Genomic DNA, 19,682 nt, shown 5'->3' with positions numbered 1-19,682 from the left:
ATTTGCTTAGAAACTGTCTTTGTGACACCCTGTCACATTGTTTTTTTTTTTCATTAAGTCGTTTGATCTTGAGGCGGGACTTGTTCAGCTTTTCTTTTAAATTTTTCATCTCGTCTTCTTGAACTGACTGAAATAAAGTTTAATAATAATGTTAAAATAGTATATGTACAAAATAATCTATAAAAATAAAAGTAAAATATATCTGATTTAAGTGCATTGTGCAGCTGGTTGAATTATACACTCTATATATGTATATCATGTTAAAAATATAAAAAAAGAAAATTATTTGATATACCTTTTCATGTAAATCCAGTCGACACTTTTGGATTTAATATCTGAAATCAAAGATAATAATAATTTACTTATATAAAACGTGTACAACTCATAATTGTTTAGACATAAAACAACTACAGACTTAGTATATACTAAGTTTATTAAGTACATAATAATATGTAGTTGAATGATAGATAGTAGTGATGTAACGAATGTTGGATTTTTCACATTCGCGAATGCGAATGCGATTGCGAATAATTATCTTCAACATTCGCGAATGCGAATACGAATGCGAATATTTTAAAATGTCAAAAAAGCGCGCTTAAAATGTTTGATAGGTTTGACGTTTCGTATAAGTTTCACTTGTCACGGAATTACCAATAATTTTGAACGAAAAATGATTGTATTGAAAGCAGAAGTATTCAACGATGGGGGACATACAGGAGAAAATATAGCGGCAAAGTTAGAAACTATGTTGTCATCGTGGGGAATTCCCAAAGAAAACGTATTATGTATTGTAAGAGATGGTGGCACTAACATGAAAAAAGGTATTTCTTTATTGAGCATTAAAAACATTGATTGTTCATCGCACCAAATCCAACTTGTTGTTAAAGAAGGGCTTAAGTCACAAGAATCAATCATTGCAGCCATTAACAAATGTAAAAAGAAAGCGACACATTTTCACCACTCTAATGTAGCTCAAGATGAACTTTCGCTAAAACATTCGCTAAGTATTCGCATAAATTTTGCGAATGCGAATGCGAATGCGAATATTCAAAAATTTGCGGATATTCGCGAATGCGAATGCGAATGCGAATATTCGTTACATCACTAATAGATAGTATAAACGTGTTGTGATAACATGATACAAATATCTTATCTATCTATCCAGCAGTGAGATGATGCAGGCTAGGCTGAAATTTAAATTTAAACACCATTTCATCTGTCTGATCTATAATGTTCAATGTAGGAATAGCATCGTCTCGAAGACGCCTCCACTTTGAATTAGGAACACACATAAATGAATCCGCAGTAAAATGTTTCGAGCAAATACGGCTGTACTTATTTGGAATCCAATTTCGTCTATTAATGCGAATTATCCATTCTTTCTCTTTGTTATCGTCTACAGGAAATCTAAAAATTAAAAGTATCGATAATTTTAGTACATCACTATGGACAATCAACATAACCTCAAATCAATTCCGTATTCATCGATGAAACGTATAATATAATGGATATCTCAAATATTTTATGCTACAAATCTATTCAGCAAAACATATTACTTTCCTAAAATTGTTCAGCAGTTCACATTTCACTAGAAAATTACAAAAAACTTACCGATGAAACGACAGAAGTTGTTGGCTATTTTCTTTTCTTCCTGAATGTGAGCTGCAGCCCCATACCACACAAGACATAATGTCACACAGTCGAGACACTCAATTATTTGATATAAATAAAAGTTTCTTTCCATTTATTTGGAAAAATATTGTTAAATTATCACTTAAAACAATCTGAACACAAGACACTCGTAAACACAGTTGACGCGACCGTGTCAAATAGTTCGGTAAATATAAGTAAAATCTTCTTATGTATGTTACTATGTATTTGGCCGAGTTAAAATGAGTCCAATAGGTCCAAATGACATTTCATGTTGTGACAACCTCGGAAAAAATGAAGCAAAGAGCGAATCATTTGTCCTTTTCTCACTCATAGTTTGTGTCGTAAGCTAGAAGAGAGCCGGTTTATAGTTTCTGAATTCTTATTTTAGCCTTCCTTCTATGCTTTAGTTATTGTTCTGAGATAATAGGGCTAATTAGTTACAACAGGGCACCTAATAAAAATCAGCATAGTATCGTACAGTTATTAGTATACTGTCATTTATTATCATATAACTACTTGAAAGATTATTTATTATATTATGTACAGAAGTAAATAGATGTAATTTGATGATCATGTCAGCTAAACAAAATGTAATCTTTTCCTTCAACAAGATTTAAAGATTTCAGATTATTTTCAAATTGTCCATCAGTAAGATCCAATTTAACACAAATTAATAAAGGAGGTTTAGCTTGAGTAAAATGTATGACAGGCAATTTTATATCTACTGTTCGTTTTACAGGACAATATAATTCTATTGTGCGACCTACTTTTTTAATATCAACATCACAAAAAGATTTAACTTTTTTTAAAGTTTCTTTATTCAATGATCTTACTAATTTACGCCCAGCTTTTCCTGCATTCCAAACTGTAAAATATTCCCAGTTTGGAAAAACACATTGTTCTAATTTATTCAGTTGGATATTCCAAATAGAATCTCTTGATACAGAAAATGTAGCTGCTCCTTCATGATAGGTATATATGACTAACTCTTCATTGACTCTGAAAACATCTCCACCAGCATCCAAGTGAGCATAAAAGAATATAAGATCTTCTGGAGTACCACACCCAGTTTCCACAAATCCGCCTACTCTATCATAAACTGATCTATGACAAAACCATGTCGGCATAAGTATTGTGGGACCATTTGATGTATATATTTGCAGTGTTAACTGTTCTGTACTTAAATTATTAGCCCAACGAACTAGTCGAGGTGTAGATTCAGCAGGATGTCGTAGTATTTTGCTACCAATAAGTGCTTTGTGATTATTTTGTGCAGTATTATATTGCAAATAAATTCTATCGCACCTCATGGTGTCATCAATGTCTTGAAAGCAAAGAAAATTGCCGCTACTTCTTTTGACCGCGCCATTTTTAGCTGCACCGACACCTTTACAGGTGGTATTCCCAGTTATTATAAAAGATACCCCACGTTCACTGAAATATTCTGCCCATTTGCTTAGTAATTTCTCGGTTCCATCATTGCTTCCATCATTGTACACAACTATTTCTATTTTTATCTGATGTTCTAGAATAGTTTGTCCGGCTATTGAATTCATACAATTATTTATCCATTTCTCGCCATTGTATATAGGTATAATAATTGAAATATCAGTCATTATTGTACCGATTTAAAATAAGTCACAAGCTCAACTCGCACAAAACAAAATTCACAAAATCCCGAGTCTCTGGAACTCTGGAATGCAAAAAAGCAAAGAAAAAAAAGCCCTTGAATAAAAACGTCAACGGGACAATGACCTCCGCGTTCCATTGCAAAATAATGTTAAATTGACCATAAACACGAATAAAAAGTTCTAGTGTGTAGAGCGAGGTAAAGAAAGATATAGCGTTCTCTTTTAGATTTCCGTGTTATTACTAAAAAGCTAAACTGAAATCTCTTTTTTGTCTCTTTTAGTTTCAGTTTGACAGTTTGAACGAAAATTGTTGTTGGGTTTTTTGGAATTTCAGAAATATAAGTAATGTCTCTTAGAAAAGTGTTATTTTTGACGAAAGCGGTGTGTTGTAATACCGCTAAGCTACAAACTACAAATTTTTCACGACAGAAAGTGTGGTTATTTACAGCCAACTCTGTTCGATTTTATTCTGCCGATAATTTAGGTTAGTTTCTAGGTCTGATTTTATCTTATTTCTAAACTATTCTCTTTTCACGATCAATAATCATCCTTATATATATCTGGCTACATTTTAAATACTATATATATATGAAAGTACTTATTTTTACATATACAAATTACATCACACATTTTACAACCTTTACTTAGTCTAATCAGTAATGCTTTTGATTTGAACAATTCTAAAAATCTATATGTCATTTCAGGAGATAAAAAAGATCCCAATGCTAAACCAACAGAGAAAGTGGATATTTTGGGACGTTTCTTTCCCCAGGCACAGATGAATATTGATGATGCACAAGAAGTTAAGAAGGAACAAGAGCGGTTTGAGAAAGAGAAGAAAGAAAAAGCAGAAGAAAATGAAAAGAGTTGGAGAAGGATGAAGATTGGGTAAACTACAATTACATATAAAACAATGAAAACTACTATTGTGAATATTAATGTAACAAGCTTTTGTGCTTTCAACTTTGATAATTAGCAGTGTGTAATAATTTCCTTCAGCTTTGGATTATTTGGAGGAGCAATGACTATCATGGGAGGTTGCATGATAGTTGAGATGGGTGCACCAAAGAGAGACGACAATGGAGAAATTATTGAGGATGAGTTTTCAGAATATCCCATAGTCCTCCAGTATCTAAGAAGAACTTGGAAAGAACTTACTTTCTATGAGAAGGTATATTTATTTGTTTTTGTGATTTATGCTTAAGAATGTCTGCTTCAATAAATATTTCTTCAAAGTTCATTTTGTATCCTAAGGAAGTAGGTACATATTTGTATCTTCAATCAATGTTTATGTTACAAAAAAGCCTTAAACATACTAAGACTGCTCTTTACATGTTGTTTTTTTGTTAGATGATAAAAGAGCCATCTCGTGAGAAGCTGCTGCCCGACCCCCTGCCACCGCCATACCAACCAACTTATACACTAGTCCTGGAGTTTACTGATGTCCTGGTACACCCTGATTGGTCTTACCAGACTGGGTGGAGGTAAGATGAATATATATTTTTGTTTTTAAAGATAGAAAGAAGCATAAATAACAAAGCCTAAAAGGCCTTCCTTCTTTTATTATTTTGTGACCAAAAATGATTTTTGTAGTATCCTTATTTTCTTATTTATTTATTCTTTATTGCATGATAACAAATTACATAAAAACAAAAATGAACATGTACAAAGGCAAGTTTTGCTTCTTTTTCTTCTGTTAATCCTATTATCCCCTGCTGGGATGTATCCTTGTTTTACAATGTAATAATTAATATAAATCGATTTACAGGTTTAAGAAACGTCCAGGTGTCGACCAATTCTTGCAACAAGTTTCTAATTCGGACTATGAAGTGATAATTTTTACTTCAGAAAATGCATTTATGATTTGGCCTGTCATAGACAAGTTAGATCCAGAGAATAAATTTATAGCCTACAGACTGTTCAGAGATTCGACACATTTCATAGATGGAGTGCATGTAAAAAATCTGGAAGGGTTAAATCGGGATCTGTCTAAGGTATTTTATTATTTTTATAGGTCTTAAGAAATTTGGTGTCTATTGAGTGTGTTTAATGCTATTTAAACAATTATGTTGCCTTACTCTGCTTCCAAAATTACCGAGTGCATCTGCCATTGATTATCATAAAAGTCTACACTGATGTTCCAGGGGCCTAACAGAATCAATTTATCTTCTGTCGATTTCTTCATTCTATCATCATGTTGTCATATTGTGTTTGTGTTATCCTGTGTACAATAAATTATTATTATTGCATATGGCAGACAAATATCCTGCTTAGATCAAATATCCAGCTTAACACGTTGGCGCGCGGTAGTTTTTCGTAAATTAGCAGTAGTAATTATCGACCCCGTACTGTTAAATTTATGAGAAATCAAAACACTACATAACTATAGTAACATCTATGACAGTAATCTGCATATACCGTACTGATGAGGGTAATATAGAAAAAATATTTACTTAGGATCAGTACATCTAAAACCGTAGTCGCAATAGCCGTACTGTGTCTACCTAGCATAATATAGGATCCAGGTGAATCAAAGTACGGCTTCAACCGCAGTGCTGTCATGACCGTATTTACACTGTTGAGAAACACATCTCTCCAATCTAAGATTCAGTACAGCTTCAGCCGTATTATGGCGAACAAAATTGCATACACCTATTACTGTTATAACCGTAGTGTGGATGTGTGTGTAGACTGCATATGTGTGAGTTATGGCTCAAAGAAACTTAAAATATTTTACTCAATTTTGACAGTAGCAACAAAAGGGTCTGTGTCTAAAAAATAAGTGGGCGTGGCCTAAGTGATTATTGTATCGAAACTGGGCTACATTGACCGTAGCAATGATTATAAGAACTACAACTATTTGCGGAAGTGACCGTACCGTGCTATTTTGTGAGTCCAAATTAACGGTTATAGCTGGTACCGCGCGCCAACGTGTTAAGCTCCCTTAACCAAGTCTCTGCTGCATCCGTCACACAATGCAGCTCGGCTATGAATTATGAAATAAATAAATAAAAATGACTACAAAGTTTGTGTACTTAATATTTACAGGTGATAGTGGTAGACTGGAACAAACAAGCAACCAAGTTTCACCAGGAGAATGCACTCATACTCAAAAAATGGAAAGGAGCTGATGATGATACAGCATTGCTAGACCTTGCTAATTTGCTACAAAGTAAGTAAAATCGTAATTATTTTAGCTCAATATACTTACTTAAATAACTCCAGTGAAAATTTCTGACTTCGTTAAAATTATATGTAACTGTTTAATATTATATTATTTCTATAGTTCACATGACCTTCTTTCTTTTCCAGCGATAGCCATGTCAAATGTGGTGGATGTCCGTGAAGTTCTTACTTACTACAGCCAGTTTGACGATCCTATTGCGGCTTTTCGCGAGAACCAGCGCAAACTAATGGAACAAATGGAGGAGAAGGAAAAAGAAGCCAAGACAAGTGAATCCTCTCTCACCAGCAGCTGGATTCGCAGCTTTACGAGACGTTAGCATCGTGAGTGACAGTAGACACTTCCATTTTAATTTCAGTTGGTTGTGACCTACTGCCAGACACTTTACCTGCTTTATAAATATGCAGACAGTGTGGCGGATTCACGTTCCCGAACATTATAGATATTACGTCGAGTTATGAGCTATGATGTCCATGCACAATTGAGACTATTTTTGTTATTATAGGAAGAGTGTCCGAGTTCAATCGGATAGGTTGAGAAGAGTTAACCTACCACATTGTTTGTATATTGCGATTTTAGACAGGCATTTTTAGATGGTTGCATATTGTTAGGGTTGGAATGTATTGCGGAAACACAAAAATTATGGTGAATTTGCACATATGTGGCGTAGAATCGGTAGAATTGATTCCAACTTAAGAAAGAAAATTACGAGTCATCGTAAACCTATGCATTGACGATCGAAGGCGTTTTATTTTGAAAACAATTTCGTTTTATTTAAAGCGTCGTTCTGCATATAAAAATTAAATTGTCATTGAATTAAGCCACTTCATAGGTATGCGTTGACTCAAATGTATTACAATCTCAAGTTAAAATAATTCTTCTAATGAATTGACGAGGTATAAAGTACACGTTATTGGTATGAGATTATTGACCGCTTCGTAAGAAAGGCGACAAAATGTGTTTTCAAAACTGCCAACAGTTTCTTTCATTATATTGGATCTAAATTTACCAACTGTTTGGCCCGAATGATGTTCCTTGTAGGTGGTTTTGATAATTTTGATCCTCAGTTTCTCAAGACAGGCTTATTCATATTGCAGCTACCTGTACCGCATTTCAAAACACTGTCAGTGAGTTGCTCTCCATACTTTGTAAGCGGTAGAAACTGTATGAGTTTACCATATTTTCTATAATGGAAGTACAGAGCCTGAAATGGCTGTCAAGAAATGTGACACGTTGACGACAATTCTCTAAGAGAACATTGAAAACTGCAATCTAATGGACTAACTTCATGAGGTAATTGTAAATGCTAGTTATTGACTTTGAAATGGCATTTTATTCTTAAACTTAATATATCATATTGGGCAGATATTTTTTGATATTATTTTATAACATTTAAAAGTAACTCACACAGTAAATTATAATATTATAGTACCTATAATATTATTTCTGTTTACTAAACTTTAGCCTTCCAACTTCTTACTTTTGTTCGCATTTATGTTCTATTTTAAAGTTCTTTCGTATTTCCGTAAGCTATCTTTGTGCCAGTCACTATGTGAAATCCTAAGTTTCATGTTTAAAAATATATACTGTTATATTTGAGTATAATTTAAAATTACTTCCTCCACCTAAAAGTAATTCGATGTACTTATATTGTTATAAATAAAAGTGATTTAAAATTACAACACCTTGTTATGTTTTATGAAATAATTTAATGTACAAACGTTTGAGCATATTTGTAGATGGCATGTTTGTGAGAATGTATGAATTCAGTCATATAGATAGGAAATATAGTTGTTTATCAATATTTTTTGGTGTTTTATTTATTCACTCATATTAGAATCATCAGAGTAATGTAAATGTATTGCAAGTGATGAGTCTTTAACTGTTGTCTCGTTATTATTTTGTATCCATACATCCAGAAGTCCACTGTCCAATTCTTCTTTTTCAAAAGTATAAAAAATTTCCTTTTCCTCAATTTTGGATTTGTCTTTTATTTTTCTGATTTCACCAAACTTGTAACTGTCTGGCACTCTTTTCAAGTTTTTCCATACATTAGATATGTCTTTAAGTGATGATATTTCTAATTCTCTCTTTTCCAGCTGGAAGGATTTGCTCCATTCATGTAAATTTTGAAAACTATCATCTTCTACAAATGATTCCATGTGTTCAGGGTACATCATGGTACATGATATATCTCCAAGAGAATTATGCATTAATATGGCATAATTCTCACCATGTTCAATAATAATTTGTCCAGTTATTGATGTGGTCAACCTGTCATCTACTGGACTGTATAGATCAAAACAAAGTAACTTTTCCCTTGCTTCGTTGAGAGTGTTTAAAATGCTTGGAGGTCTATAAGGGGTGGTTACACCAGGAATCTCTGGCCCTTTCATAACACTGTTAATGTAGGTTGGAACTACACATACATCTTCACACCACTGACTGCTCAAACAAATGATCTCTTTGTTGAATTCAAAGTTGCACATTGATATGTATGTAGGCATACATTGCATACCATGTGTCCACCGCATTACTGGTTTAGGTGTCACCTTATGTTCATGACGCAAGTCCATTAAAAAAAGGTGGTGATCTGTACCATAGTATAGTGACATACTACCCTGACATTGTTTGGCTACAGTTATATCATTACAGTTAAGATGATCAGTTGTATCTCTTACTCCATTCCATGACAGGCCTACATGATTTGTTCGTTTATCATAAACATTAATAGAATTTTTAGAGACGTGAGTGTATGTTAAACGGTCTGAACTAATAACCATGTTCCAATTATTGATAATGGTATCTATCTTAGATTTTAATTTCACAGTTCTTCCTGTCAGTCTATCTAAATTAACTATTGTCACTTTATTATCCAAAGTTGTGATGTACAGTATATTTTTGTGATGATTGTCAAAGGATATACTTGTAAATGGCAGTTCAGATTCAACTGCCTTAATCTTTTCAAATACTATTTCATCCTTTAAAGGAACAATTTTCAAAATGTATACTTTATTTTTTGTTCTCAATGCTACTATGTTGTGGGAAGAACAAATGGTTTCAAAAATATTTTCATCTTCATCACAATTGAATATTGCTACATGTTCAGGATGTAAACTGAACTCTTCTTTGTTGAAAAATAATAAATCTGTAAATAAAATAAGAATGTGATGTATGATAAATAAAATCATTGTACATAAATTTCACAGCTATGACGCTATTGTCTGGATAAGTCACCAGAGAACCTGCAGCAAAGTTACCATCTGTCAAGCAAAATGTGGTCAATGATGTATCAAAAATACTTACACAACTTGTTGAATACACTGCGCAATATGTAATGAATCCAGTTGATGCATATTAGCTGCATATTCCCATTTCCAGCATAGTACCAATTGTATGAATCATCAAAATATGGGTCAGGATCACTTTCCAGGTGAGCTGCGATGTCTATAAACTGCTTTGGACATCTCACCACATCTTCATTAAAACTCTCAAACTTATCCAGCATAGAATTGGAAACTAAAAAGAGCATTGTTAAGTAAGTAAATGTTTTTAGTTTTAACATATTTTCGTTCTTTTAAAAATACATGGTAGAAACAAACATACATACCAATAATTTGACGTAGATTCTTACAGTCGCAAATCCAGTCATTTTTTACTTTCATATAATCTGTTAGAGGATCACTTTTATTCATATTGCTTAGGGAGGTTATCATTTTGGGCATCATACTTTTGTAAGGAAAAGGCTCAAAATATCCTGAATTAAGGCCCCCTTCCCAATCATCAGTAAAACCATATACGGGGTGCCCCGTGAGAACGAAATGGAAATTGTAATGCTGGGTTTTACTGGCTCGCCTTGGCCTCATAGTTTGGCAGTAAAAGGAAAAAGCCTGACTGTTTGCATGATGCAAATCTTCCAAAATCTTCTTCACAGGTGCTGTATTGTCTATATTTTCCGCACCAAATTCTACAATCTGTATTTTTCTCTGAAATATTTTTAATCATAATATTATAGTCAATAAAATTGGAATAGGTATGTTAAATTGATGTTAAACAAATAACGATTTTAGACATACCTTCGGTATTTTTCCTTTTGTTATAGTATTCATGATACCAGGTTTTTCTTGCAGCTTCTTTTCCCCGGCTATACAGGTTGTGAGAAGCTGCAGTAGTTTTAGGCGGATGAGACGTTCGTTATGTAAAATTGACGATTCAAAGTGTAACTATGTTACCTACTGAATAAAGATATTTTTGAATTTGAATTTGAATTTGACCCACAAATACACGTGTTAAATTATTTATAAACTTTCAATTGACTTTCTTATAAAGATGTAACTCAAATATTTCTTTTCCTTTCATGCTTGCTTGCTTATGGTACAACCTGAGGGTACAACTCATGTCATCAATGTTAAAGTCATGTACAACCAATAGGATTAAATCAAAAATCGACCTTATTATTAATACACTGCGATCCTTATTTGTAACATGGTCACATTCTTATTTTTCCCCGAAGAGTAAGGCAAAGGGAACTATGCCCATACAGCCATGTCTTTATTTTTTTCTTGATGATTAATGAAATGATGAAAGGTGATGATGATGAAACCTAAGCCCCCACCCTCGGAGTAGACTCCTACTCCGAACCCCAAACGAAGTAACTCAAAAGTCCGCATAAACTTTTGAGTTATGAAGCGGCTTATTGGCACGAAGCGAAAATAGGTAGATACACTTTGTTTATTGAATACTCCGATATAATAAAATTGTCGCGAATGCTTTCCGACTAACTTAATGCGATCATTAACTACAAAACACCACTTCGTATTAATTATTTAGATTATTCAATGAAGAAAGCAACTGTCCCGTTCCCGCCAAAAGCCTGGTCTTCTTGTAATAGGTACCATGATTTGTAGTATGTAAGACTTTGATGTAAGAAAAATAATCGGTAGGACTCCTTGCAAGGGATAAGACGCGCAAAACTCTTAGCTAACGAGAAACAATGGCGCTACAAACGTTACGCAATCCTTTTTCGGAGTCTGGAAAACTTCCTCTTTTTAAATGATTCTCTTAATACTATTAATATTGTATTTATATTATTATTGTGATGTAGACTTAGTTATTCAGCAACAAATTTTGAGTCCAGTTTGTAAGTAGTCAAACAGAGAAGTGGGTAATGATGCGAAATAGACAGTTTTAGAAGTAGACCACTGGCGCCGGAGGGGCATTTATCACATTTATAGCCAGAAGACATGACCGTAGAAAAAAAGAACCAGATAGAATTTTGCCAGATCATACGGAAGAGGTTCTTGGACCAATTCCATACATTTTTGCCCGTTGCCATTTTTTCGGGTCAATATTACATATTCCTAAATAAAAGTAGGTCCACCGCTTCAAACAACAATGAAAACACAGAATAGTTTAAAAACTTGTATTTTGAAAATAACAATACCAAAAATAAATAGTTAATAAATAATAATAAACATTTCACGATAAATTTACGCCACAATAACCAACTATCTCGAGCTTAAGCCCGATATAACATTTCAGGAAACGACAAGGCAGCAAATACAGTTAACACCAGGACTGAATACATCGTCACAAGGATATCTCTTTTCATTTTCATAACTGGGTCAAAGTCTGCGTTAGAAACATATTGATTATTTGTGGTTCTTGCATTACTATAAAGTGGAATAAGGCTTTGTTTGTTCGCATCCTGAGGAAGTCCTTTCTTCTTATGCACCTTTTTATCATTTTTTTCGGGCGGTTTAATTTGTCTGAAGCGTACTGCAAGTTGATCATCTATATTTTTAGGCTTTTGAATATTCTCATTCATGTGAATATCTTTAATAACATATTTCTTTAGATGATTATTGTAATTTTTTGGGTTTTCATCTTTCTGAAGAGTAATGATATTCTTGCAATAAGATGAATTGTGTTGCGCAGCATGTTCATTAAATGCAAATACTGATTGACTTGATGATTCGCTTAGCACACCTAATACAGTATTAGAAACACTTGTGGAGTGGCTTACAGTTATTGGAAATAATCTTGATGGCACATCAGTGCACCTATTTACAAATTCTCTTTCATGTACTATCGCATCCACTTCTTTGTCTGCGAATAGAGGTTTAAATTCAACCAGCTTATTTTCGAAGTCTTTATCGCCATTATTGGATAGATAGAACGAGTAAATACTAGGATTGGATTCCAACTGTCTCAATTTATCAAGAGAACTGATAGATATAATGTTACGAGCTTCTTTTTGTACGCTTTCTAGAGCTACAGTACTTTTTAAAATATGTTCAATATCTTTCTTCTGATCTTCGGTGTCGGAGTACGCATCAGGAGTTGTTATTTGCGTCTGACATGTTGTGATTTTTTGTATTTCATTCAAAAGTCCGACTAAAATATCTAGAGATGTAGTATAATCAACATCTCTAGATCTGCTTTGCACTGTCTTGGTGGTGCTTTCATTTGTTTCTGACTCAAATGTCTGTATTGAAATTTCTTTTGCTACTGTAGGTTTAGTCATTACTTGAGTAACATTTTTAATAGTATCATTTTTAACATCATGTATTTCATCTTCCTTTTTTTTAACATCAGTTTGATCATTTTTTTCTGTTATGAGGGTTGAACTTATTTTCAAAACGCTTGATATTCTTATAAATTCTTTTACATCAACTTGTGCAGCACATTCTGGAAAGCTTTGACCGCCTTTGTAACATTGGCTAGTTTTGTCAGACTTTAAACTAGGAATACTTTCAGAGACTTCCTCACTTTGCGAGTCAATTTCACATAAAGAATTATTATTATTTGAAGTTAGGTCGAAGTCAAGGTGTTGAAAATGAGGAAAACTATAGCCAACAGTAGAAATCTGCATCGGAAACTCTGCAAAACTCCAATCCAACTTAGGTAGGTCGGTAAGTGTTTTTAAATCCCCGTCATTATTAACATTCTTGATTTTTGATAGTGTTGATTTTAGAACTACGGAGTTAGTATCACCGGACTGTAATAGTAAGACTTGTTGCGTGGATTCTTTAGGCGTCAGTGTTAAATTCTTGAGTCGAAGCCGTTTTTGGAACGCTCCTATTGACATGCGGCGGTATAATGCATTCTCTAATTTTTCCAACTCAGTAAGAGAGTTCTGTGATTGCGTGAGGATTTGTTCTTCACCGTCCTGTGATAGGTCACTTTCTTCAGGGATAATATCGCCTACAATACCTTCATGTTTAAAGTTTATGAGAGGATCATTCATTTCTGTAGATCTGCTATGGTGATAACAGGAGTAGTTTTCGTAATTGACTGCTTCGTCTTTCTTCAAAGAGCTTTCAGAAACGGAAGGGCTACTACTTTCATTCTGATTGGAATTTTCGTTGCATTCGGTTAGGACGGACAAAGCTAACGGAGAAGGAAGCATGGTGTCAATAATATTGTGAATCTTGCTTTCTATCGCAGAAGACTCTTCACCAGGTGACGATATCGAAGCTGTAAAAAATATTAAAGTTTAATCGTATTTAGTAGCTACGAAGTTCTTCTCTTGTTTGCAAAAGTATTTTGTTGGGAAACTTGAATATCTTTGGGATTTAAATAAATGCCTTACAAACATATAGAAGGTTTAAAGGGAATATGAATGATGGCCTTCGAGGCGCAGTGGTTGAGCACTGAGTTCACGATCGGGCGGTCCCGGGTTCGAATTTGTGGATACATAATCACAAAAATAACTTTGTGATCCCTGGTTTGGTTATAAGGACATTGCGGGCGATGATCCGTTAAGCAGTCGGTCTCGGGTACTATTTATATACTTTGGTATGTTGTCGTTACATGATCTATGTCAGGGGCCTATAGCGGCGCAATAGCGAGCCCTTTAGCGAACAAAGGGTTGATGAAGTCAGTTATTTATCTCACCACGCACGCCACAGAAGAAAGTGAATGTGAAATCTTACGTAGATCTAAATCATTTGGTAAGAGCGGAACTCGTGACTTTAGCCCGTCGTGCATCAAGTCGCCGGAGTCCGTAGCCGCCGTAAGTCGTCCATAGTGATTTTTCAAGTATGATTCCACTGCAACCATCTTTTTCTTTCTACAAAACACATTTTAACTATTTAGTAATAGACAGTGGTTCTATACAATAACATGCTAGAACAAATAAGAACTTACAGGTTTTGTGGTGTCTCAACCACAATTGAATGTTTTGCACACTGTTCGTTTACTAAAGTAGGAGACACTGAATCGCGGCCATTAGCACTAGTCGACTTCTTTAGATTTTTCTCTATAATGAAATCGCAAGAAAGATTTAGTTATGAGTATGTACATGGTCATAAATACCTGTATAGTTAAACGTTGTAATAAATAAAATTCACCTTTACACACCTAAAACCGGAGACGCCGAAGGTGACTGCTTTACAGGTGCATCCGATTCTACATTATTTTTCTTTTTGTGTTTAGGAGAACCAGACCGTTCGGCCACTTGACTAGGCGGTGCCGCATTTAACCTCCTTAACCGATCCGTGACTATGCTTTTACCGTATCTTGCTTGAAATTCTTCAATTTGAGCTTGAACGTATGTTCTTTTTGGCTGGGCGAGTGAGTTTAATCTAGAATTTAGTTTAGATGGTCCACGTACGGCTTGGCCTTTTGCTTCTTTTAATTCATCGACTATATCAACAACTTTTTTTCTTAGCGATCTATTTGTAGGTTTGTTCTCAATATGATTCGGTTGATGAGGATATTTAAATGGTTCTGCTGCGTGCGGCGGTTTAGGTCGTCGATCCTTATACAAACCTGCTCTTGCACATTTTTCAGAATGCTGGTCACTACTGTCTTTCATATGATTGTCATGTTTAGAAGCTCCTCTTGACACATTGTCAGCTTTCCCGTCAGTAACATTAACTTCAGATTTTTTACTAATCTTAGCATCGGTTGTTGATTTGGTCCGAATCTTTTGTACATTATCAAACTCGTGAAGTAATTGTGATATGGCTCTCAAAGGATTTTCGTTGTAATTTTTTGTTGGGCTATTTTTCTTCCGATCCTTTTTATTAATTTTTTCTTCCACTTTCGCAGTTTGTGATTTTGTACTAATAATCACTTTAGGGACAACAGTTGTTGGGGGCCCGTTAGCGGATTTTTTGTTTTCCGCTTTTGACGAGTTTTCTGGATTATTGGTTTTATCAAAGCTAAAGCAGCTTGGGTTTGAAGAAGCAAGGTGATGTTTAACGCTGGTGCCACTATCACTGTATTGAATGGTAGAGCTTCCACATCCCGTATTCCTCTCTGCAACTGCTGTGAATTTACTTTTAAAAAGTTTTGTTTCCGTGCCTTCAGTTTTTTCAAGTTTCTTTATTAATTCATATATTTTGTCAATACTTTTTCTGAATTCAGCTGACGTACTCATCTTAGCATCATGTTCAGCACATTGTTCGGAGCGTTGTTCATCTTCATCTTTAGGGCTATTGTCGGGCACCTTTTGTTGAATATTATGGGCAGAAGTAATTTTTTCCATTTGGTTATGCTCCATATTTTTGATCATTTCGCTATATCTGAAACATAAGCTAAAGATAAACACTAATTCAATTTATTTGCTTCAATTGAAATAAAGGTTTACAGACCCTTGAAAATTTCCATCTCTTGCAGATGGTGCAGCAGACCCGTCTCCAACGTTGATCTTAATAACGCAAGGTGTTATTAGTTGAGAAAATATTTTCAAGTCCATATTAAAGTCATTTGAAATTGCAGAAGTGCTCTCCGAGAAATTCACTTGAGGTTCCTTACTTTGTTTTTGTTTCATCTCCATATACATTACTTCTGTGACAGGATTGTCTAAGTAGTAACTGTTGTCTATGTATTTTTGCTTTTGGAGCTCCTGACTTCGTTGTATTGAATCACCATTTATTTCGAAGTTTCTTGCAATGTCGTCGAGGATAGAATCTTTTCTATTTTTGATCCCTTTGATTTTGCTTTGTTTGCTACTACTATCTACACTTTCAGGCGCAGAATGTCCATAAATTGAATTGTAAAAAGACTTATTGGTTATAGATAGTTTGGTAATAGAACTAGCTGTATGTGGTGATGCCACTCCTTTGGTATATTTATGTTTATTAACTTTGCAGTTTTCAGTTAATGCAATCTTCTTTTTTTCGCGTCTTTGTCTGACTTCTAAAAGCTTCTTTCGTTTTTTCTCTTCGATCAGAAATGATTTGTTTTCGTATGGTGACTTTATTCTTTTACGTGTAGGTGACTTCCTTTTGTTAGTAGTGTGAAAAGATGTATTGTCTTCGAACACCTCTTCTGGAAGAGATCCTTGCATACTTAACCTTTGAATTGACAATCGTAATTCATCAGAAGGTATCAGTTCGCATGACGCTTCAGTACGTAAATTACATCTCTTATAAAAATGTGCATAGTTAGGTTGTTGTGTTGGCGTCTGAAATTTAGATGACAAATCGTTTTCATTATTAAAGAGTTTTACATGGCTCTTGCCTTGATGGACTTCTGTATGAAATGTAGGACAAGTTGTGTACTCTACATTTTTCTCAGAAAGTATTTCACCATCATCTGTTTTACTGTAGATCTTTTGTTTTTCGCAAGAACCCGTAACTGATATATTTTTCTCTTTGACATCGTTTACCGCTGTGTTAACGATATCTTCTTCGTTCTTATAAGGTAATGGTAAGGTCTTAGTTATTTCTGCAAAAAAATAATTGAGTATTGAATAAATAGTAATTAACTTGGATTGGAGAATAAACTTGGCTTTCCTTACATTATCTCAATATTCAGTTAGCCTGAATATTCGACGATTGTTATCTAATATTAAAAAAATAATCAATTTGAAAAAAGGAATGTGCGGATAATTTATTTGTTTACTATTTTAATTTATACCAGCTTATAACCTTTTACATTTTGGAACCCTCCTTCACCCCTCACTGCAGTTTCAAAGGAAGGCCAAGTTTAACTTGAACAATAGAGTCCAAGAGTAATGTTATTATTTGTTAACGTTAAGACTTTTACCGGGCTTTTTTTGTAGAACCATAACTGAACTGATATTACTAATTACATGCCCGGAATCTGAACGGTTCAACTGCAAAACCACGTCTACTCGTGACTCTTCAGCTTCCTCCGGTATAACTGCACATTGCGGATCCTTTTTGCAACTAATGATTAAATTATCGTTATAACATTTACTGAAAAGTTTGAATGAACCGCATATCGCTTTCGGTACTTCTATGACGATCTTCTTTTCCAATATTTTGGAAAGTGACCTGATGTCTACTGCGGAATGCACCAGATCATCCCATTTCGTTGCATGCCCCGTCATTTTGCGTTCAATATATAAAGGAATGCTCGTTGAAGTAGCTAATACTTTGCTTTTTAGATCCTGAGTGTTTGTTTCGTCTTCATTAACTTCCTTCCATTTTTCTTTAGCTTTGTCAGTTAGATAATCGCCGTTACTGATACGCTTTAACTGATCAATAGTATGTTTGACGTACTTTATAATATTGTCCAAGTAAAAATTGTAGTTATCTTCTAACCGTTTACAACAAATATAATCTAATAACGAGGCTGGGAGAACACTGCCATCGTATTCGCTGCAACTCGGTAAAATATTTAAATTTTTAAGTTGATCCTTGATATATGAATCTTTGATTAAGTATTTCCGATCATACTGTGTGGTTAAATCGGATGAATGTATTTCCAAATCGCCGAGTTTGTGGCATAACGTGTTTTCTAAAGATGGCGGGTTATTCAACAAATCTATTCGCTCCTTGTTTACCAAAACTACATTATGGATGTCTTCAGTACTATAAATTTCACTGAGGTCTGAGTCGGATTCGAGATCTTCGTACACAATCGTCTCTACGTACTGGTTTGGAGATTTTCTTTTAAATTCATTAGCGTTGGACATTAGTTTAGTGCCTAAGTCAATGTTTTTGTACAAGAGGACTAGATCTCGCGTTGTGAGGGTTTCGTCTTCTGTAAAAGGAGCAAGTACATGGATATTGACACATCTTTACGAATTTATGGGGGTGAAGGAAAGGTTATTTGCTGGGCAAGATCTTGTTGTACTCAACTGGATTTTTTTACGAAATGACACCCTTATATGTGAAATACTCCCACTTTCGGAAAACGACAGCTTATTGGACTAGGGTTTATAGTCTAAATAATATTAAAGCAGTAGTCATGTGTAACTTACCATCAGGTTGGAAGTTCTGATTCCTCGCCATGAGATCAAACAGCTCGCTAGCAGTCTGGTATTCGTGCGCGTGGTCGACAATCGTGTCACTGCCCTCATGCCCTTCTCCCGCCCCACTTTCATCCTCTGGCACTCGACTTATTAACATGTCTGCTAACACATAGATTTGGCTGGGAAAAAATCCTCCAAAACACCAAGTTTTAAATGTATAAACAGTATAATAATCCTACAAAAACACTTCTGACAAAACGTTTTTATTGTAAATTTTCAAGTCAACATTTTCGAAAATTTCTAAAGAATTTGTTAGTTGATTTGAAATTAGAACTTGTCAGTTGTTGTGAATGCCAGTACAATGAAAAAGTATAATTTGGCGAATTCTAAAAAGTTGGCATTTTAAATATCCCATAGCCAGAGAACCACAGATCAGAACTTTTTAAAATACTGACAATGCGTGATATTTCGAGATCTGCTTTTATGTTGGCCTCCCCTCAATCAACCGGAGGAGCTATTGAGCATACTCCACCAAGCTGCTCCAGTGCGGGTTGGTGGAGATATTGCTAGTGGTTGTCTGGGACATTATTCTAATACTTTTATAACTCCTTCTTTCTAATTCCTTTTCTGACTATTTTCTGATGCGCCAGAGTTTATCTACAAAATGTTTATATTTTTTATACATTATTAGATATCCCAGTAAAAACAAACGTTTTAGATTATTATATTTATTATAAATCAACAATAACATGTAAGTACAATGCGCAAATAATAAAATAAATACTATTATATTTAGTAATACTTACTTAGGGAATGTTAAAATTGAAATTTATGGATATATTTGTAAATTATAATTAACAGCCTTACAAAAATATGATTATTAGAATTAATATAAATTATAAATAGCACTCAAATAATTGGATTTAGATTTATGATACTAGGAATAATACCGATTAAAATGGATTATGATAATACTATATGTATATTGTGCTATATAAAAATATTTTTGTAAATAAATACTACCCCGTAAAACCCCCAA

The 19,682-nt window shown here is 34.2% G+C and overlaps 4 protein-coding genes across 6 annotated transcripts; 1 reads left to right on the top strand and 3 right to left on the bottom strand.

Moving 5' to 3' along the window:
* Positions 1–762: 762 nt before the first annotated feature.
* LOC126371044 (UDP-GlcNAc:betaGal beta-1,3-N-acetylglucosaminyltransferase-like protein 1) lies at positions 763–3,404 on the bottom strand. Its single transcript, XM_050016251.1, has one exon. The coding sequence runs from the start codon at positions 3,267–3,269 to the stop codon at positions 2,229–2,231; it is 1,041 nt and encodes a 346-aa protein (XP_049872208.1). The 5' UTR covers positions 3,270–3,404; the 3' UTR covers positions 763–2,228.
* A 155-nt stretch (positions 3,405–3,559) lies between these two features.
* Positions 3,560–8,272, top strand: LOC126371040 (mitochondrial import inner membrane translocase subunit TIM50-C-like). 2 transcript variants are annotated; one of them, XM_050016244.1, is made up of 8 exons: positions 3,560–3,768; positions 3,989–4,172; positions 4,284–4,455; positions 4,635–4,768; positions 5,053–5,278; positions 6,333–6,456; positions 6,597–6,791; positions 7,566–8,272. In XM_050016244.1, exons 1-7 carry the CDS (start codon positions 3,630–3,632, stop codon positions 6,785–6,787), a joined length of 1,170 nt encoding a protein of 389 aa, XP_049872201.1. In that variant the 5' UTR covers positions 3,560–3,629; the 3' UTR covers positions 6,788–6,791; positions 7,566–8,272. The 2 variants fall into 2 exon arrangements, with proteins under 2 accessions (XP_049872201.1, XP_049872200.1); XM_050016243.1 differs by having other exon boundaries at positions 6,597–8,272.
* On the bottom strand, positions 8,155–10,863 carry LOC126371039 (uncharacterized). 2 transcript variants are annotated; one of them, XM_050016242.1, is made up of 5 exons: positions 10,744–10,856; positions 10,545–10,583; positions 10,079–10,454; positions 9,775–9,987; positions 8,155–9,616 (listed from the first exon to the last, which is right to left on the bottom strand). In XM_050016242.1, the coding sequence occupies exons 2-5, from the start codon at positions 10,575–10,577 to the stop codon at positions 8,289–8,291; spliced, it is 1,950 nt and encodes a 649-aa protein (XP_049872199.1). In that variant the 5' UTR covers positions 10,578–10,583; positions 10,744–10,856; the 3' UTR covers positions 8,155–8,288. The 2 variants fall into 2 exon arrangements, with proteins under 2 accessions (XP_049872199.1, XP_049872198.1); XM_050016241.1 differs by having other exon boundaries at positions 10,545–10,863.
* A 1,123-nt stretch (positions 10,864–11,986) lies between these two features.
* On the bottom strand, positions 11,987–18,800 carry LOC126370820 (uncharacterized). Its single transcript, XM_050015843.1, has 7 exons — positions 18,653–18,800; positions 17,470–18,432; positions 16,071–17,148; positions 14,833–16,001; positions 14,620–14,731; positions 14,406–14,542; positions 11,987–13,947 (listed from the first exon to the last, which is right to left on the bottom strand). Exons 1-7 carry the CDS (start codon positions 18,798–18,800, stop codon positions 11,987–11,989), a joined length of 5,568 nt encoding a protein of 1,855 aa, XP_049871800.1.
* Between the last annotated feature and the right edge of the window lie 882 nt (positions 18,801–19,682).

This window comes from Pectinophora gossypiella, chromosome 11 (assembly GCF_024362695.1).
Source record: "Pectinophora gossypiella chromosome 11, ilPecGoss1.1, whole genome shotgun sequence".
Lineage (NCBI taxonomy): Eukaryota > Metazoa > Arthropoda > Insecta > Lepidoptera > Gelechiidae > Pectinophora > Pectinophora gossypiella.
This window is presented reverse-complemented; position numbering and strand designations above follow the sequence as displayed.

Excerpts from the sequence above, each read along its gene's own strand:
- LOC126371044 (XM_050016251.1), bottom strand. The coding sequence starts at position 3,269 with ATGACTGATATTTCAATTATTATACCTATATACAATGGCGAGAAATGG.
- LOC126371040 (XM_050016244.1), top strand. The coding sequence starts at position 3,630 with ATGTCTCTTAGAAAAGTGTTATTTTTGACGAAAGCGGTGTGTTGTAAT. Across the intron at positions 4,769-5,052 it reads TCTTACCAGACTGGGTGGAG|GTTTAAGAAACGTCCAGGTG; the intron begins GTAAGATGAATA and ends ATCGATTTACAG. Across the intron at positions 6,457-6,596 it reads CCTTGCTAATTTGCTACAAA|CGATAGCCATGTCAAATGTG; the intron begins GTAAGTAAAATC and ends TTTCTTTTCCAG.
- LOC126371039 (XM_050016241.1), bottom strand. The coding sequence starts at position 10,577 with ATGAATACTATAACAAAAGGAAAAATACCGAAG. Across the intron at positions 9,988-10,078 it reads GAATCTACGTCAAATTATTG|TTTCCAATTCTATGCTGGAT; the intron begins GTATGTATGTTT and ends TGCTCTTTTTAG. Across the intron at positions 9,617-9,774 it reads CAGTGTATTCAACAAGTTGT|ATTTATTATTTTTCAACAAA; the intron begins GTAAGTATTTTT and ends TTTTATTTACAG.
- LOC126370820 (XM_050015843.1), bottom strand. The coding sequence starts at position 18,800 with ATGTTAATAAGTCGAGTGCCAGAGGATGAAAGTGGGGCGGGAGAAGGG. Across the intron at positions 18,433-18,652 it reads TCAGAACTTCCAACCTGATG|AAGACGAAACCCTCACAACG; the intron begins GTAAGTTACACA and ends CTCCTTTTACAG. Across the intron at positions 14,732-14,832 it reads TTCGGCGTCTCCGGTTTTAG|AGAAAAATCTAAAGAAGTCG; the intron begins GTGTGTAAAGGT and ends ATTTCATTATAG.